We start from the raw sequence: 18,424 nt of genomic DNA, 5'->3' as shown, positions 1-18,424 counted from the left end.
GGTTATATTGAAGTGGACAGCTTTGTTTCTGGTTGTCTAAATATTGTTATTATATTCTGGTGCTTTTCCACCCTATCAAAAATCTTTGTGCGAAAGAGTTAGGACAGATTGGCACAAAAGATCAGCTATTGGCACCTTTTATCTTAAAAATACCATAATCAGCCTGAAAAATGTGCAAGTGCATTATCCTCACCACAAGTCCTTTATAGGAGATGTTATGAGGATTGCAGGTAGTGTGTTAGTTTATACATTTCTCATACCCACTGCCATAATTATACCGCTGTTTTTATAGTACAGTATCATCAGAGGATATTACTGATACTTTCTCCTCACTGGGTAGATTTCACTAGGTTATTGCAGCATAAAGTATTAGCCCTATACCTTTTGATCTATAATCAAATTAGTGCAATGAGAGGATGTGTGGCAAAATGGTAAGCTGGCAAAACCTCTGACCAATACGACAAGACATTAAAAGAGCCATTACAGTGCTTGTGGGATGGTCTACTGAACTGAGCTTGTGCCAAAGCGTAATCCAATAAAAAATATGCCTTTCATATCCTCCTCTACACGTTGTCCTTTTTTTACATGCTTGTAGGTTAGTATTTACAGATGCAGCCATAGAAGTGATTTGCTGCTACATGTTTATGGAAATCCAGCAAAACTGACCCAAGCTGCAGTAAATGCAATGTTTGTAACTGTCACACTGGTTCCATTTGGGTACAAACTGTGCAGTATGATCAGTTAGACCTCAACACTCAACAACATGAATCACCATTGAATGTCTTTTTACATTGTCTCGTCTAATTGTCAAGATAATATACTTCTTAACCTAGTTGGCCCTTTTTCATGTATGATTATTTTGTAGCTACCTCTGTGAGACCCTTCGTATTTTAGTAGGATTGTGAAGTGTATGTTTAAATGACAGCCTGTCACTACTGTTCTGTTCCTAGTGATGCTTCACACCGTGGAGGACCCGGCCACTGTGGAAAAGGCAGACCAAGGTGAAGATGAGCCTCTTTGTGCTTTAGAAAATGTATGCGTGTGTGTTCACACACAAGCAGACTGAGTCACTTTTTTTCTCAAAGAAACAAACTCTGTGACCGTGATGGTCACTGGTGGTTTCTAAGGCGATTTTGAATTGACTCCACATACCAATTTCTAAATTTAACATTTTTGACCTAATTTCACATTTTGATATTCTTCCACTGCTGTGCTGTGCTGTGCTGTGCAGTACCTTTTCTCTTTGTATTCAATCATCAGATTTGCTTAATGTTAGTCTCTCAGAGAACTAGCAGGTTTTATCGCACAGTCAGATTTGTCTCACTGCAGCTAAGTCTTTCAAAATGCAAAAATGTTTTGCTAAGTGCAAATGACAGAATGATTTTATGGTATCTGTCTTAAAATGCCTTAGGGACCACTTTGCTGTAATAGTAGAGTGTTGCAGCTCTGTGCTCTGCACAGAGAGTGTCTGAAGAACACATTTTACAACTCATTTGAGCCGAGGAAAGGAATGCAGTCATACTATCTGTGTGTATGAGGAGAAATAAAGGAGTAGAAAGAAAGCCAAGAAAATCTTCCAGAACTTATCAGCTAAGTTAAAATGAAAGCTTTGGTTTTAGCCGAGAGGTGTCCTTGCATATTGTCCTTTCGGCCGTGAGAGCAGATGTGATGTTAATAAACAATATGGACTGTTGGTAGTATATAATGACATCAGACATAATCCAAGAATCTCTAATGCACAACGCATATTATCACATTCACTCACAAGATAAACAGTGATTAAACAAAATGCTAAAATGAAACAAGTGATAAAAAAAAATTGTTCTGGGCAATCGTGATTAATTGCATCATTTTTTTGCGATTAAATGCATTGTTACAAATTGACAAATGAATTCTAAAGTAGTGTATTGCACACATGTAATTTAAATGTGCTGCTGTATACATAAAAGTGCAATAACGTGGTTTGCAAACACTTTAAACAAATAATGTGCTTTTTACCAGCAGTATTCCCTTTACACATTAGCAATAAAATATTTCTTGTAAATCTCAACTTAAACATTAATGTAATCGTTACCTTTTATCAAGCTTGTTACCGTCAGAGTCCAGTTTTCTTGGGGATTTTTTTCTGAACAGGTATCAGCAGAAACATTTTTCTTTTATCAGGGAGCAGCATAAACAGTCTATGTTCAGTAGCAAGTGTTAGAGTGAGGTGAAGTGCCGCAGTTGTGCTCGCCGCACGCACACGCCTGCCAGCTGCCGAAGCTGAGTTGTCTTGAACTTTTTGTACACAACACGAATTTCCAGAATCTATTACTGTTTAACTAAATAGTTATCAGGACATCAACAGGGAAAACAAACAGAGGGTATTCGCATGACAGAGCATCATCACAATATTAGATGTAAGCCTATCAGGTAATGTTATGTATAATTTTAACTTAAGTTAAATAGGCTACATCTGTGTAGTGCACAGAAGCTGTTGCCATGGTTACTATCCATAGAGCACTTGTCTCCTGTTCACCTGAGGAAGGAGCAACCCCATGGGGCCAAGCGACTATGCTGTGAATTTAATGAAAGTTCCTAAGACCGACATCTTCCCCAATACTAATCAGCATGCAGTGTGTAGCTATCCACTTCGCCATGGCATTTGATTGCTTATCTTGCTTTTGTTTATGTACTTCTCCTGAACGCTGCATCCAACGTAGTCTGCCGAAGCCTCCCTTCACTGCTTGTTTGGGTGGGTGATTTGCAGGCTGATCAACATCCCACCCATCTGTGACCCATGGTTTGACTGAATGTGTATTCAGAGCCAGTGAGCAACGGACTTTCAAAATAATAATAATAATAAAAATAAAAACTGCGTCAACTTGAGATAAAATAATTGTCGGCGTTAATTAATTAATGCATTAACGCGATAATAATGCGTTAACTTGCCCAGCCCTAAAAAAAATAGAGATATAGATATCTCAAACAAAATACTTTCCACTAATATTATGTTTTTCTCACAATTTCAGAGATTTTCATAGAAGAGTGAGAAACTGTTACTTAACCGTGGTGCTTATTTGATGCATGCTTCTCTGTGTTTTTTTGTTTGATGTGTGTGTGTGTGTTTGTGTACATGCATGCATGTGTCTGTGTGTCTGTGTTAATGTTGGTCAGTGCTGGTTCAGCTGCTTTTAGAGCTCCAGAGTGAGCTGCCATTTCGCTTCATTTTGGATGAGATACACAAACAGGTGAGACAAACATTTACAGACATACAGAGAAACGCACCTGCTCATCTACACATGCGGGCACAGAGACACACTTAGCATCTTAAAATATTTAACAGCGCTTGTGTAACCAACAACATCTCCTCCGAGGGTTGTTAAGTAAACAGACAGCGTGCGTGTCTCCCTCTTGCTGATGTTATGTCACCTCTGGGGGAGACAGTAGTGGAAAAGCCTCATTCAGCAGCAGGAGCTGCAGGTGGAGGACTGTGTAATCTGTGTAAACTGATGACGGCAGAGAGGCGAAACACCAGGTAGAGGTGCAGACAGGTCTCATTTATGTTACTAGAATAGAGCCTGATTAGAACGTTTTAAAGAAAGCGTATTTAAGGAGCACTGATTACTGGAAAAAGAAGCAGGTTTGTTTTCTGTGTTCAACATGATATATGACATAAAATCCAAATCATAAATATCAAGCAAAAGTGTTATGGTGTAAAGCTTTGGCTTTCTCTTTTGTATCACTTGCTCATTTCTGTTTACAATGTCTTTGACTTTGTGGTGTATTTGATATCTTGTTGATATTGTGCCATATAACTATAAGCTTTACATTGTGACTATGTGTGTGTTTGTGCCATGGTTATACAGACAGGTTCCTTGACATTGTTATATGACTATTGTTATTGATTTCTATTTTGTGCATTTCCTCCACAGTTGAGTAACCAGCTCAGTGTGAAGGGTTTTCTTCCCACCTTCAACTTCTTGGGGAACCTGGTGGAAGCAGTCCCCTATGTGGCCCAAAGTCTGGTGACTCAGTATGGTGAGACACTGCAACAGACACCCGGTCACATTTCACAGTTATACAGGCACTGTATGTACAAACAGCAGTGTGTTTTCATGTGTATTGCAATTTTTCAATAGTCATTACTAGGATTTAGTGTCCATATCAATAAAGATGCACCAAAAGCTGTAAGTTTGAAATTTGAGTCCACTTTGGCGTCAATATTGCTTTGTTAGAAGGCAGGTGATAAACAGCTATGGAAATGTAGTTACATTTTTTGATACTCGACAAAAATGTGTATTTACTTACTTAGTTACTTACTGAGAGAACTGTAGCTACCAAGACCCTGCTGAAGTGTCCTTAAGCAAGTACATTTTTTTTATATTGCCCATAATCATAGATCATAACAGTGTCTAAAGGGGCTTTACACTCTTGAGCTGAGTCCTTTTTGACTGTGAGCGTGCTGCTCTTATCAGACGCTGACCTCCTTACGCAGGCCGCAAAAAAAAAGATACATTTTCCTTTGGGGAGAATAGAGAGAACTTCAGGTCAGGTCAGATCTCAGATGGCTCATCATACCGCCACACCTCTCATGTCTATCTTCATTGCGCCATCTAAAAAAACAACTCACAAATAAAAAGTCAGCTTGGAAGCTGAAAAAGAGCTCATCAATAGCCAATCCCAGGCCAGCTCTTGCTGAAAAAAAACTTTAAAAAGGTAGGTAGGTAGCTTTGTCACAAAATAACAATTTATAGAGTGAAATTGTGTTTTGTAACTGTATTAATGTATATTGTCTGCTACATAGCAGATACATTAATACAGAATCAATTATAAAAAATGATGAACAGAAATAAACTATAATTAATGGACGAGTGCTGAGGATGAGAGTTTAAGTGTCTGATAACATGGGGGAAAAAGCTGCTCTGCAGTCTGGTGGTGTGGCAGCAGAAACTTCTATATCTCTTCCCAGAAGGCAGCAGGGTGAACAAGCTGGGTGGGTACTGTCCTTTAGTAGTAGGCTCTACGTGAGCACCACACCTCACCGATATCACTGATGCTTGGGAGATGAGTATCGATGATCTTCTGAGCAGTTTTAATCACCCGCTGCAGAGCCCTCCGGTCCTGGCCCGTGCACATCCCCTGCCAGTTAGTGATGTTTCCAGTGAAGATGCTTTTTGTTGCTCCTCTGTAATAGCCGACAAGAAGTTGGCACAGGAATTTGGCCTTCTTAAGCTTCCTCAAGAAATACAGTCGTTTCAGAGGTTTTTTCAAAGCTACAAAAGTTCCAAATACATGTTCATCCAACCGTTCCCCTGAATTCCCCGTACTGTATATATATATATATATATATATATATATATATATATATATATACACACACACACACACACACACACACACACACACACACACAGGGTGTTTGTTTACAATTCAGCAGTGTAGTGAGTGAGGCAGAACAATAATGCACCTCACCACCCCTCCCACTCACAACTGCGCCGATTTAATCTCTGCTACAACCACCTGCATCATGTCTATCTACTCACTCAGCCATTACGCCACTCTGTTTAATAGGCACCATTAATCAACTTTAAGCGTGTGTAGTTTGTTTTTGTCGTGTCCAAGTGCTTTTCTTTACAGGCTAGAGTGAATGTGAGCCATATGCCAAATAAGCTGGTGTCATAGTTATTTTACTATGCTATGTGTGTCCACCTCTTTTACGAGACCCCCCGAGCAGCCGTAGGCAGTGCTGGGTTGTTGCGATGCTGATGCAACATGCAAGACTGTGTGTGCCCGCCTGTGGCCGCGTCACTCAGCAGGTCTTGGTGGGGCTGTTTGGACTAACAGCAACGGCACAGCAATGACAACGTGAGCCCAGAGCGCCCAACGCGTTTTGCCCTCTCTCTGACTCGCTGTCTGCCTCTCTGGCTCGCTGATAAACCCCTTTGTTTTTCCTACCCCTTCGCTGCCTTAGTCTGTCTTTCCTTCTCTCTCTCCCTTTCGCCCTCCCTCTTTGATTTCTGCACTGCTGGTGTCCTACTCCCTCAGGTCCTAACTGAGGAGTGGATACAGACAATGAGGGAGCAGGGAGGGAAGATGAAGCTTTAATGAGAGAAGGAAAGATGAAGGCATACAAAAATAACAATGAAGATAAGGGAAGTAAAGGGCAGTGGGACAAGATGCAGCGTTTCTCGTAAATAACACCAAATGAAAAGAAAAGAAATAAAGACATATATACAATAATACAGAGGAAAATATGTTTGGAGGAGGGGGCACACAACACTTGCATTTTGTTTGTGGGGGAACACTGAATGCTCAAAGTGTAAGAAGCGAGATGTATGTTTAGTTAAGCGGGGTGAAGCAATGAGTGCAAAACAGAGAAATGTAGAAAGCAGATCACAAGCTGAGCAGAGAGCAGCAGTTGAGAGTGCACAGCGTCACAGTGGGGCAGCAGAACAGTAAACAAGGCAAATGGAAATGAACCTTTGTTTTTCTGTCAAAGAAAGCAAAAGAAAAATGTTTAATTTTTTTGTTTCGGTTCTTTGCCTGCGTCATAAAACGCGGTGTTAAACAACAGTAAGGCTTTTATTTTCCGCCCATCCTTTTAACACACTTAAATTGTGCCCTTTCCATTTCCACCCTCTGTGGAGGTCTTATCTCCCTCCTCCCCTCTTCGCTCACTCCTTCTCTCTTTATGCCTGGCTCTCGTCTTGGCCGCCTCATATATTGTGGTTTAATCAAACATGTCTGGGAGCCTCTCCTGGCTCACATGGGGTTTGATCTGCTTCACAGAGCAGCTGGGCTTGGGCTTGGCTCTCCTACTTTGTCATCTCTTTCTCTCTCTCTTCCACACTCGCTGACTCTCTGTTCCTCTGTCGCCTTCCACCTCCGGTGCTGCTCTGCACTTTACACCGTTTATTCCTCTGTGCTCAAAGTTGCTCTTTTACACTTATTTGCTTATCTTTCCTCTCTCTCTCTATCTGTGTTCCCACCTTTATTTTTCATAGCTTTTGCACTTAATTTGTTATCCACATTAATGCAGTAGTTTGGTTATTATAGCTGCCACGAAACGCTCAAGGTTATGTGCCTCGCATTAATATACCTGATTAACAGAGCTGGGTTATTAATAAACCTTTTCCTCCGCTGTGCCAACATATTTATACCTGAATAAAATTGTAGTGTGCCACTGTAGGCCTATAATTTGGCTTCTACTGCTTCTAAGCAGTTGACTTGATCTGTATTTTGTGGATGTGGTCATGGGCAGAAAGCTCACTAAGCTATGGTAGAGGGCTGGTGTATTGTCATTCTTACAGTACACTCACACACACACACAATGTTTTGCTACTCCTGCTTTTATTCAATATCTCATATATATTCTTATCATGTATATGCTTAATAATTTCGGATCTGAAAGTATTTAAAAACATTATTATTATTATTATTTTTTATCATTGTATTGCTTTAACTTTAACGCATTTTATGTTTTTATTTGGTCATTTATTTACGTTTATGCAACAATAAAAGGTCCTCTGTAAATGAATCTGTCCCCCATTTGCAATAACTTGTATGTCCCTCTGTGTGTGTCTGCATTTCCTCATTCTCTTCACGTTACTTTTTTACTCCTCTGTTTTTGTTTTTCTCAATCTGGGTATGGCTCTCACTCTCCAAATCTGTCTTATACTTTCTCACCCGCTGGCTTTGTGTCTTTTTACTAACTCAGCCTTTCTAGCTCTACGTGTCACTCCCTCCATGAGTGCCTCTGTCTTTCTCTTTTCCCCTTCTTGTGAATCTGAATCATACTCTCTCTGTCAGACAGTGTAGCTGGGAGTCTCCAGCTCCTGTCTGCTGTGCTCAGAGAAGAGACTCCGATCCTATCCCTATTTATTTTTTCAGTCTCCTTTTCTCACTCTCTCTTCCTCCTGCCAATTTACTGCGCTCTCTCCAGTCTTCAGTCTCTCCATGTTGTCATAACTAAAGATGTTATTAAGGTGGAACACACTTTGTTCCAAGTGGTTTGCTCTTCTTCCATGTTCTTGTCTCGCTGCTGTCATTGTTGTCTGTTAATCTGTGCCTTTTTCACTGTAACTTTTCTTGATTTGTTGCATTCATATGTAAAATATTTATTTGTTGTGGTTGTACCAACCCAGTTTCTCTGCCTGATCATGTATGTATCCTCTTCTTTTATTCTGTCTCTCCCATCTCTTTCCACCAGTGCCCTTACAGGAGCACCTGTGCAGGGCCTTGCTTTATCCGGATGAAGCACTGAAGGCTTCGGTCCTGCATGTGTGGCTCAAACTGTTCGGGACAGCCGGGGGTTCGGCAGCCCAGTCCTTACCCGTTGCCATCAGGGACAGAGTGTGTGTCCTGTTGCTGCAGACCTTGACAAGTGCCAGCTCCCCTCAGCTCATCAACGTCTGCGTTGGTGAGACAAAACACTCATTTTATCTGTCACTTATTTTATTTATTTACTTTTGAAGATATGAGATGAAAAAAGTTGTCTTTTAACAGATAGATATTAATAATATTAAATAATTTCAATAGTGTACTGTCTGAAGCAAAGCCAGTATATATTTTACATAAAAATATCTGGCTTGGAACTGAAAGTGTTTAGAAGGAGTTTTGTGACTTTTGAGCCTGTTTTTTTGACTTTGTAGAAACTTCCATTTTTCAGTTACTGTATAAAAGTGTAGAGCTTCAAAAGCTGCCTTAATGAAATATTGCCAAACTGATTGGCCTCATTTATATTTATTAAGTGCTAGATATAGTTATTAAGATTGAGTTGCTGTGAACTAAAGCTTTGGAGATAGTACAGTATGCTTAGCTTAGGCAGGCATAAAAAAGGCGAGATAAGGGGAGGATGTGATAAAAAATGCATGAGCACAACAGCAACTAGTTTGGTGACAGTCTGAGTGGAAGGCTATTGTTAATGTGCTGTCCTGTATAAAACGTAGCCTCACTCCCAGCTGCCTGGGAGAGAATGTTACGGTGCCGACTTAAAATAACAGTAAAAGACTTAGATATACTATAGAGTAATAGGAAATCATGTTGTTTCACATCATTTTATATGCAAATATAGTCACTTTAAGAATTTATTCAGAAGAACCAAAGTGAATTCACCTGCTACTGTCTCATCATAACAGTTCTCCAGTAGTGGTAGGGGTTATTTATGAAATATAGCTGTTTTGTTTGTTTGTTGTTTTAGAAAAGCTAACAGGCCAAAAAAGAACCCGTCCATGCTAATCTTTCTCAGTGAAGATCCAGAATCTATTTAAGGGTGAGGCTAGATGGAGAAAGAGGAGGCATTTCACTGAGATGAAAGAGTGCTGCTATCTTTTAGGTGTTTTGAGTTATAAGGATAATAAGCTTGCTAGTGTGTGGTTAGGTGATAAACAGAATGGAGGTCTATACGAGGTGCAGAGGAGTTTATGAGAAGGAAATAGAGTCATTATCTTTTTGAAATTTGAAGTTGTTTTATCACTGTATTAACTTGGGCGAGAGGTGGGATCCACTGTGGGCTTGGAATTGTGGTGCAAGGATGGTTTACTCCAGATTTTAGAGTAGCTGCAGTTTAACTTTTTCTGCTGTTGAATTGATCTTAATAAGCTCACTCTAACCAGTCCTGGTGAGAACGGCAACATGGAGGAATTAGACAGGATTTTTTTTTTTTTTTTCAGAGCTGTAAATTACACAGACTGTTAAAAAGATTTCCGTGAAAAGAAAATGTACTTTTTCTATGTTTAAAAATCATAATTTTTTGTGTTTTATTACTTTGTCTCCAGATGGCTAGAGAAGAGAATCCATGCAGCTGGGCAACATTTAATTGCTAATTACATAATTGTTTTGTGCATTGTGAGATTGAATGTCCAGAATGTGTTTTTCCTAATATCCTTCTGTGAAACTTAAATCTGTTTTCTACTATTAAAAGCGCATAATGGCTAAAAATGGCTTTAGTATATAAGTCAGTATTATCATATTTTATTCATGCTATGCTTTTGCAAGTTGCATTCTTCAATTTTATGAGATTCAATTCAATTTTCTTTGTATCGCGCCAATTCATAACGGAAGTTATGTCATTGCACTTTTAATATAGAGCAGGTCTAGACCATACTCTTCATAATCATATTGCACACACATTGTGATCCCAGTTTTTATATCATTGCTGAAGCTGTCTGATATTCATGATTGCATGTCATCATGAACATATCCATAACCCATGCCTTGTCTAAAACCTTGTTATTGATGTGTTAGGGTTTGCATATATGTTCGTTTTGTAGACTGTTAGTTTTTGTCAGCTTTGTCATCAGTATCTGTTTTCACACCTTGCCTTTCATCTGTTAGGCCTGCTCTGGCTGCTGGTGCAGCTGGAAGAGGCAGTGTCAGTTCTGATGAACTGCCCCAGCAATCAGGTCATGTGCGATGAGAACCAGAACAACCACACCAACGACAGCCAGATCCTCAGCCAAAACCAAGAGCAACAGTCCCCTGACCATTGCCCTCTGCCTCTCATACTGAAAAAGGTCCCTGTCCAAACATCCTGCTCCCATCCCCAAGACCTGCATTCTAGCACGGACGATAATCATAACAAGAAGCTCTAATCCTGGATTAATGTGCCTTTGAATAGGGATTTGGGAGGGTTTACCCTGGACAAATATTTGTGCTTCATGTCTGGGAAATCAATGTGTAGATTAAATCAAGTTAGATTTTCTCAGTTATGACTCACAATACAGCACAGCTTATGACGTTAGTAGTTTTTTTGTAGATCACCATTGACAGAGTTGTTATAAAAATATCTAACTCTAAACTAAATAATCATCCAAATTTTAATTAAATCCCAAAACATAATTATTGTGTTGTTTATAGGCTCCATCCTCCCAAATAAATTGAATGTTAAAGTTCTCATACAGCTGGGTATGAGAACTTTGTAAACATTAACAGAGCTACACAAAACAAAACAAATTAAAAAAACTGCAATCTCTAACTTTATTCTGATTCATAGTATAACAAATGTATAAATCAATATAACAACAGCTGAGTCCTGAGCCAATGAGATAATTTAGTTTTCTTAGATTTTCACATTGTTTAGTAGTTGTTACTTGTACTAAATGGCCTTAATAGACATTACACTGAGTATATCTTAGTTTTTACGGAAAATGTAACTAATTCATCCATATTCCTCTCAAGGGTCATTATGGTGTCGTCATTAACCTCACCTACAAAGACAAAACTGTTCAGTAACGTTATATAATGAATTACGATGACTTAATTGTAATGTTGTTATATATTTTTTTATAAAAGGACAATGACAGATGAATGAAGCATGAATTAATGTAACCAAACCTCCACTTGTGTAGTAGGTCCACCTAAACCATTTCTTCATGGCCTAGACATTTCTTAAATTAGTTTACAGAGGTCAGAAATCATAGAAATTTGACAAATTTACAAAAACAGGCGTATTCTGATAATAATAGCCCCTTAATTACATGTGCCGATTACTGTACATGCTCATAATGCTAGTATTTGAAAGCCTTTGACACACTAACTGTGTAGGGGTTTTTAGACCGCTTCCTGAATGAAAGAGGCAGACAGCTGGCAAAATATTGCTTGTGTCATCAGCAACCTGACAGTGTTGAATAAACTTTGTACATTATGCACATCAGACAGTCTATGAAAACTGTGGAAGCCCTGCACACAATTTTAATGTAATGTGTCTTGAGTGATTGGTGGATTTTAATAAAGTCCATAAAATGTTTTTTTTTTTTCCCAGTTGCTGCTGAGTGGTGAAGAGATGTTTCAGGCAACCAGTGCAAAGTGTATTGCATCCGTCCTTCTTCATTCTCCCAGTCCGTGCAGTGCTCCCTTTATCAAGGCTGACATACCTGGTGATATGCACACACAAACACAGAGGCTGGGATTCGCTAGCTATACAAGCTGTTGATTTGTCTGCTACAAATAATTTCCTCTGCCTTTTATGTTCCCTTTTTAACTTCCAGTCTTTGTCTACATTTTTGTTATTTCTCTTGCTGCCTCTCTGTGTATCCCTCTTTCTTCTTGCCTGTCTTTGTTGCCTTCTCCTCTGCTTTTATATCTATCTCTTCATCACTGTAGAGATTCTATTTGTGTTTCTCTCTTGCCTTTCAGAATTTCAGAATTTCAGAATAGGGCAGGGATTTCAACAAAGAGTATTGCCATCCTTTTTCATGTATCATATGCTAAATTTGCATGATAAAATTACACCATGTTTTGGATAATGTTACAGAAGAACATTACAGTGCAGCAATATTGTTACCTGATCTCTCCTTTTTTCCTTTGTAGAGTTTCTGTTTGACCGTCTGGCCAGTAGTAATAGCGAGGTGCTGCTGTGGTCTGTCTACAGTTGTTTGGTGTTACTGACTAAGGACCCACTGTTCTTCTGCCAGTGTCACTCTGTCTATGGTGAGACAGCTTACATAGATCAGAGATGTTTGTTATGGTGTCACGATAGAACTTCAATTTTGGGTTTTATGGTAAATCGGTTAATATCAGAAAATCTGCAACTGTACAGAAATACCTGGATTAAACAAAATGAAAAGACATAAGGGCTGGGCAGTTAATCAAAATATTATCCAAATCGCAGAAGCTGCAATTTTTTGATGAAGGTAAAATGTGTGACAAAACGGCATTATAGTGAAGTATGGTAGTGCTGCAGAGCTGCCCTGGCCTACACATTGTGTTATCTGTCAAAATAATCCTAATTTGTTTTTTAGCAGCCCTAATAGACGTGCAAAAAGAAGCTGTGCAGCATGTGAATGTTAATTTAGAATTTAGATATCAACATGGAATTGGAGTAGTTTTCCTCAGCCTCATACTTCATTGCAGTTTGAGTTTTTTGGCATTTGCGTCTCCTCAATACATTACAGTTACCCTACTGCACAGGGGAAAATAGAAGAACAGAGGTAGCTACTGTACACTGTGCGTACGAATGACAAATGGTGCTATTGTAATGTAATAAAAGATGACTAAATGGCCACAAAACCTGGTAGCATTTACAGAATTGCAAAAATGTGAATGGTAATGAATATTGTTCTTACACAGAGATGCGTATGTGTGTGTGTTTGTATGCCTTTGGTGTTTGCTATTACACTAGATGATTTATTTGAGGTTCCACAGCCTGTGGCTTTCTTCAGTTCTGCAGCACGTCAACTCCACTCCAAAGAAATTGTCTGACACTTGAAGTACAAACTTAATTTACCAGTACACAGGATATCTGGTGTAAATACTCATTGTACTGTTAAGTTCTTGTTATAGTTCATGTTGAACATGGCAGGGTGTTGTGGTGGTTGAGCAGGTGGGACCCGGACGCAGAGCAGAGGACGTACAGTTCAAAAAAGGTTTGATTCCAACAGAAATCCAAATCCAGGGAAACACAACTAATAAGGCAGGCTGGCAGGACAACACACAGCAACATGGGACAGAGCGTCTACACACTACAGTGACCAGACCAAGACTGAAGAGAAACACCAAACATATATACACACCAGGGACTAACGAGCAGGGCGAGAGCAACACAGGTGAAGGGGATCAGGACTAATTAGGCACAGAAGAAAGACAGGCAGAGAGACAGCAGGGGAAACAGCCAGATGCTTGACAGGCAGACATGGGGCAAAATAACCACCAACAGAAGAACACAGACCAGGAGTAAACACTTAAAAAAAGAACTAATGTACAGGACTAAGAACTAAGACACTGAACTAGGAACTAAGATACGAGACAAGACAGATATTAAGTAACTTAAGGACGCAGATGAATAATAATAATCACAGGGCTAAGAACTAACTAAACAAGACTACACAGAGAAACACAGAACCAAAAATGGACTTAAACAGGAAATATGAACACAAAAATCACATTCCTAACAGAACATGAGATCATTACAGCAGATCCTGTGTAACAGTAAATTAGAAAGATGTACCACATGCATGATTGTGGGTGTGTGTGTGTGTGCATGCCTTACTTTTTGGAGCATGTCACGCATTTTAATGCAGGAAGTCGCTGTAGCCTGCAGTGTAGACACCAGCCAAAGCACTCTCATAACTTTGGCACTTAGCAAGTATTTCTGTACAGAAATATTTCTTTGACACAATCAGTGTTTGTATTTGTTAGGTATTGAGTCCCTGGTGCGCAGTCTGAAAGAGTCTCTGCGGCTGACCAACCTGGAAGTGCCGAAACAAGGTCTGCTGCTCCTTACTGAGATACTGGAAAGGTGAGACTGCTCTGTAAGGTTTGTTCTAATGCCAACATTATTCTACTGAAGTGAATGTGTGTGTAACATTATTCTATGCATGTTAATATCACCAAAACAACACACACAGTTATAATGATTATTACACCACTGTATGTTTGTACACAAACTGAACAGTATGTACAACTTAAGTTACACTGACACGGAGAAGCGACCTTCTGTTAGACATGTTAAATATGGTGCACTGGGAAGTTTAATTATATTTGAATTAACTGCTGGCTCGCAGATGAAAATATATTACGAGCTAGGAAAACACTGTCATATTTCTGCAAGGTTGACATAATTTTAATTGAATGTTCCACCCGTCACATGGCAATGATACAGGGGATAAGAGATTTCAAATGGTGAGGGAAATTTGTCCTTTACGCTGATTGGAACAGTAAAAAAGTAGCTAGACCAGAGCTGTTAAAGTGCTGAACACGCTAAAGAGTGTGTGTGTGTGTGAGCAAGAGAAATGAAGATGAGTCTTGCCCAGTTTGACTATTAACATGTTTGTTTACAGTGCATGTGTGTGACTAAGTGCATTTTGTGTTTGTGTATGTTTCCGTGCATGTTGGCATTAATAGTTAAACACCATGCACACGTGTGTTATTTAGGATGTTCTATGTGACTGCTGTTGGGGCAACAGGGAGCCAGTACACAGCTGTTATGGTGCTGTGTCTTATACCAGAGACATACTCTGGTGATCCTCGTCATGCCATTAGATCAGCACTATTTGTTTGTTATGTGTCCCTGCCTTGAAAGAGAAAGAGAAAATAATGTATGTGTGTGTTGGTGAGTGAGACAGAGGGATCGCATTATGATTCAGCAAACAGTCACTGCTGGTGTTGGCCAAAGAATGATAGAGGGATGAGGCAAAAGAACATACTGTCTGGTTTTTGACGGGCCTTTATTTATGTCCATGTCAAAATTCCATATCGGCATAGATTTCTAAAAGGCATAATTCTCTCTGACCCAAAGTAATGTGCCATTTTTAACTGTTTTGGTATTTAATTATTTGCTCACAACAGTGGTTTCAGCAGAATGTATCATATCATGTTTCTCTGTGTAGTCTGGGATCTGTTCTGTTGCTAGGCTACAATTTAACAACGGTACATTTATTTATCTGCAAAACAATGCACTGTAATTTTGGGGGGATGTGGGGGTGGTGCTGTGTGTGTGTGTGTGTGTGTGTGTGTGTACAGGCAACCCCCAAGCGTGCGTCTGTTCCCCAGTGCTCCAGAGTTTGTGGCAGTTTCAGAGGCTGTGTTGGCTGGAGTCTCCTCCTCTTGCCTGCTGGTGGCCACACAGGCTGCCACCGCTGCCTCTGTCCTGTTCAGGTATACACAAACATGCTGCAGATACATAAAGGAGTCACATATGTCCTGAGGATTGTTTGTTATTGAAATCTATGGAAGTTATTTCTCATTAGAGTCCTTCCAGACATGTTAGTTATGAAGGAATGTATAAATTATCAAAGCTGAACTTGCAAACAGGTACATGCCTCATTTACACTCATCAGTGATTGAACACACATATATCATATATATCTCAATTTGCGCTTTTCCATACTTGCACTTGTTATTTTGTGTGCATCAATGCATTCACAGTGCATTAACTAGTACTAGGGCTGCACGATTAATCTAATTGCAATCGCAATATGCAATGTTGTCCACAATAATCGCAATATGACTTTTTCTCCAAATCGTGCAGCCCTAACTATTACCTGGAGTATACATAATGGTCAAAAAGTTTAGTGTGGAACGCTGAACACTTCACACCCTTAAAGGTCGCCATCTTGGCTCTTTAGCGAAAGGGGAGGGACCACCAACCTATTTTCAGACTTGTTAATATGGCGGCAGAGGAAAAACTGGTTTGCGATTGCACACACAAGCAAGTAAAAGTAAAAGCAGCTTCATTTAAAAAAAAAATGTAATTGAAGTCAAGTGAGCAAAACTAGTGAGACAGCAGATATTTTGGTGGTTGAAGATCTTGGTCAAATGTAGCAGATAATGATCCACTCGGTTACAGTTCGCCATTAAAAAGACGAAGAGGAAGCGGTCAAATGTTGTAATCGTCATTTCAGTAAGTGCATAATGGCTGTCTTTGATTTGAGACCACATTGCCCTGTCGAAATTCACCCACCACTCAAGGTCATCATGAACACGTGTACACTACATGTAAGCATACTAACGGAAGTATCCAAATTGGGACACAGCAATAGACAACCCACATGTGTATGCACATATATTTGCACAATGTCACAGGTAAATAGAAAACACACACACACTCACACTCACTCAGATGAATAGACTTACTCTTAGATAAATTGATGTACGTGCTTTTTTAAGGACAACTTTATACCCTCCAGCAAACCCATACCAGGCACATTATGTCCCTTTTTGCTACAGCCTGTCTCTTCCCTTCACCATGCTCCCTCCCTCCCAACCTGTTTAAAACAGTCATACAGTATTGTTTGATTTAATATCAGGTGTTTTCTTTGTTTAAACTGCTGCCACTCTCTGAATTCTCCAGATTGAACCACCAGTCCAGACCAGTCCAGTACAGGGAGATAGGGGGATTGATAGAGGCCATCACTAACAGAATTTCTGAGCTGCCCCTACCCTCTACTGCTCATCATCGAAGCTCTGTGAGTTAGTTTTGCTTTATGTTTTATCCTCAGATATAAAGTAGTTATAAGATAATGAAAAATTCAAGAACTGGTGGTGAAGAAGAACTGTCTGTGTTGTTTGTCTGAGACTTCCTCTTCTCCAGAGAGTTTTTTTTTTTTTTTGTGTAGTGCTGATGACACTGACATATCTGCCTTTAATGCTATCTAGCAACATGTCACACAGTACAGTATGTGATTGACATGTTCAATCAAAGGGAATTCATTCTTCCTGAAGGAATGAATGTCTTTTTCTTTTCCTCATAGCCGTCTACAGATACAAGATTAAAATTCATCTTTATGAAATTTCACTGAAGAAACACAGGAGGACGTCAGGGTTTTCTCAGTGCCTGTCTTAATGAGGACGTTTCATTGTTTCATATAAATCCTTAATGATTCCCTTGAGGAAATCTGTTTGGATGATTTGCTTTGATAAAATGATCATTTTAATTGTATTGTGATATTATGGGATCAGATTTACTTGTCTCTTGCTCCACTTCTACTCTTTTCTCTCATCCTGTTTCTTTAGTTTTTTTCCCCATCTCTCTCTGTTGTCCTCCAGGGGAATCTGAAGAGGTCTTCCAGGTCTGAAGAATTTCTGCTCCAGGCCCTGGTCTGTTTTCAGGCTGCCTGCAGGTCAGCACATTGTCAAGTCACATGTTCAAGGAGTTAAATGGGATCACCAGGACAGTTCACAAGTGAATAAACTAGGGCTGCAGCTAACAATGATTTTAGTATTCAAAGCTTCTATAGATTATTTCAACGATTCATCCATGTGTCGTTTAAGAAGTACTTTTACTCCATCCCCCGGTAACGGGAATGCACGTTTATAGGTGATAGATATTTATTGGTACTTTCGGAAATTTGTAGTGTGTCACACAGCAAAAATCAGAGCAACAACCAGACAGCTGCTTTACAAACACATCACCCGAGTGCTATACAAGTTATAATAAAGTAGTGTTTCTCAACGGGGGCGGTACCGCCCCCCAGGGGGGCACTGAGCTGCTTTTGGGGGGCGTTTGTTGGTTGGAAATTCTAAGTTGAGTTTACACTTAGGATTCACAACAGTACGAGAATGTGCATTTTTTTCCTCCGTCAGCTACTTGTGGTGCAGCTGCCTGAACATGAACGTGCTGCCTTCACGGGAACGGGAAGTTCCCTGAAAGCAACTTCGCTGCGACACCAGCGAGTAACGTGGACCGACTTCGCACTGTGAGTTGCAAACAGTTTGTGGCAAAGCAGACATATACAGTAGTTTCAGTAGGCTATAAAAATGTAACGTTAAAAAATGAAGCCCTGACTTGCTCTGTTGGGGATTGTAAGCGGCACTTTATCAGAGGTGCTGAAGTTAATGTGTGTGGAATTATTCGTGAGATTTCTGCCTGATCACAGGTGTTGTCGGTTAGTTGCGTTTCCCCGACATGAGCACCTCCTCGTCTCATTCAGTTCTGTGTCTGTCAGATGTTCAAGGGGATACTTCTAGCGAATCAGTAACATAATGCATATAGGGCATGTAGTAA

The 18,424-nt window shown here is 39.8% G+C and overlaps 1 protein-coding gene across 13 annotated transcripts in view; it reads left to right on the top strand.

Annotated features, from left to right (window-relative positions):
- Window positions 1-18,424, top strand: part of LOC119884380 (meiosis inhibitor protein 1) — a 62,325-nt gene that overhangs the window by 1,172 nt on the left and 42,729 nt on the right. For 11 of the 13 annotated variants that reach the window (XR_005441017.1, XM_038694807.1, XM_038694846.1 and 8 more), the window contains exons 3-13: window positions 951-1,001; window positions 3,157-3,230; window positions 3,915-4,020; window positions 8,192-8,401; window positions 10,318-10,496; window positions 11,744-11,858; window positions 12,292-12,411; window positions 14,119-14,218; window positions 15,442-15,576; window positions 16,772-16,886; window positions 17,434-17,540. Coding sequence is in view for 12 of the 13 variants with exons in the window: in XM_038694807.1 (XP_038550735.1) it covers window positions 951-1,001; window positions 3,157-3,230; window positions 3,915-4,020; window positions 8,192-8,401; window positions 10,318-10,496; window positions 11,744-11,858; window positions 12,292-12,411; window positions 14,119-14,218; window positions 15,442-15,576; window positions 16,772-16,886; window positions 17,434-17,540 (1,312 nt within the window). In the remaining variant the exon portion in view is untranslated. The remainder of the gene's footprint in view (window positions 1-950; window positions 1,002-3,156; window positions 3,231-3,914; window positions 4,021-8,191; window positions 8,402-10,317; window positions 10,497-11,743; window positions 11,859-12,291; window positions 12,412-14,118; window positions 14,219-15,441; window positions 15,577-16,771; window positions 16,887-17,433; window positions 17,541-18,424) is intronic. The other 2 variants (XM_038694813.1, XM_038694811.1) reach the window with 1 other exon arrangement.

Source organism: Micropterus salmoides, unplaced genomic scaffold, assembly GCF_014851395.1.
Source record: "Micropterus salmoides isolate LMB-PRFRI ecotype aquatic unplaced genomic scaffold, ASM1485139v1 Ms_hic_scaffold_10, whole genome shotgun sequence".
NCBI lineage: Eukaryota > Metazoa > Chordata > Actinopteri > Centrarchiformes > Centrarchidae > Micropterus > Micropterus salmoides.
Note: the sequence above shows the minus strand (reverse complement) of the source record. Positions and strands in the feature narration are given on the sequence as shown.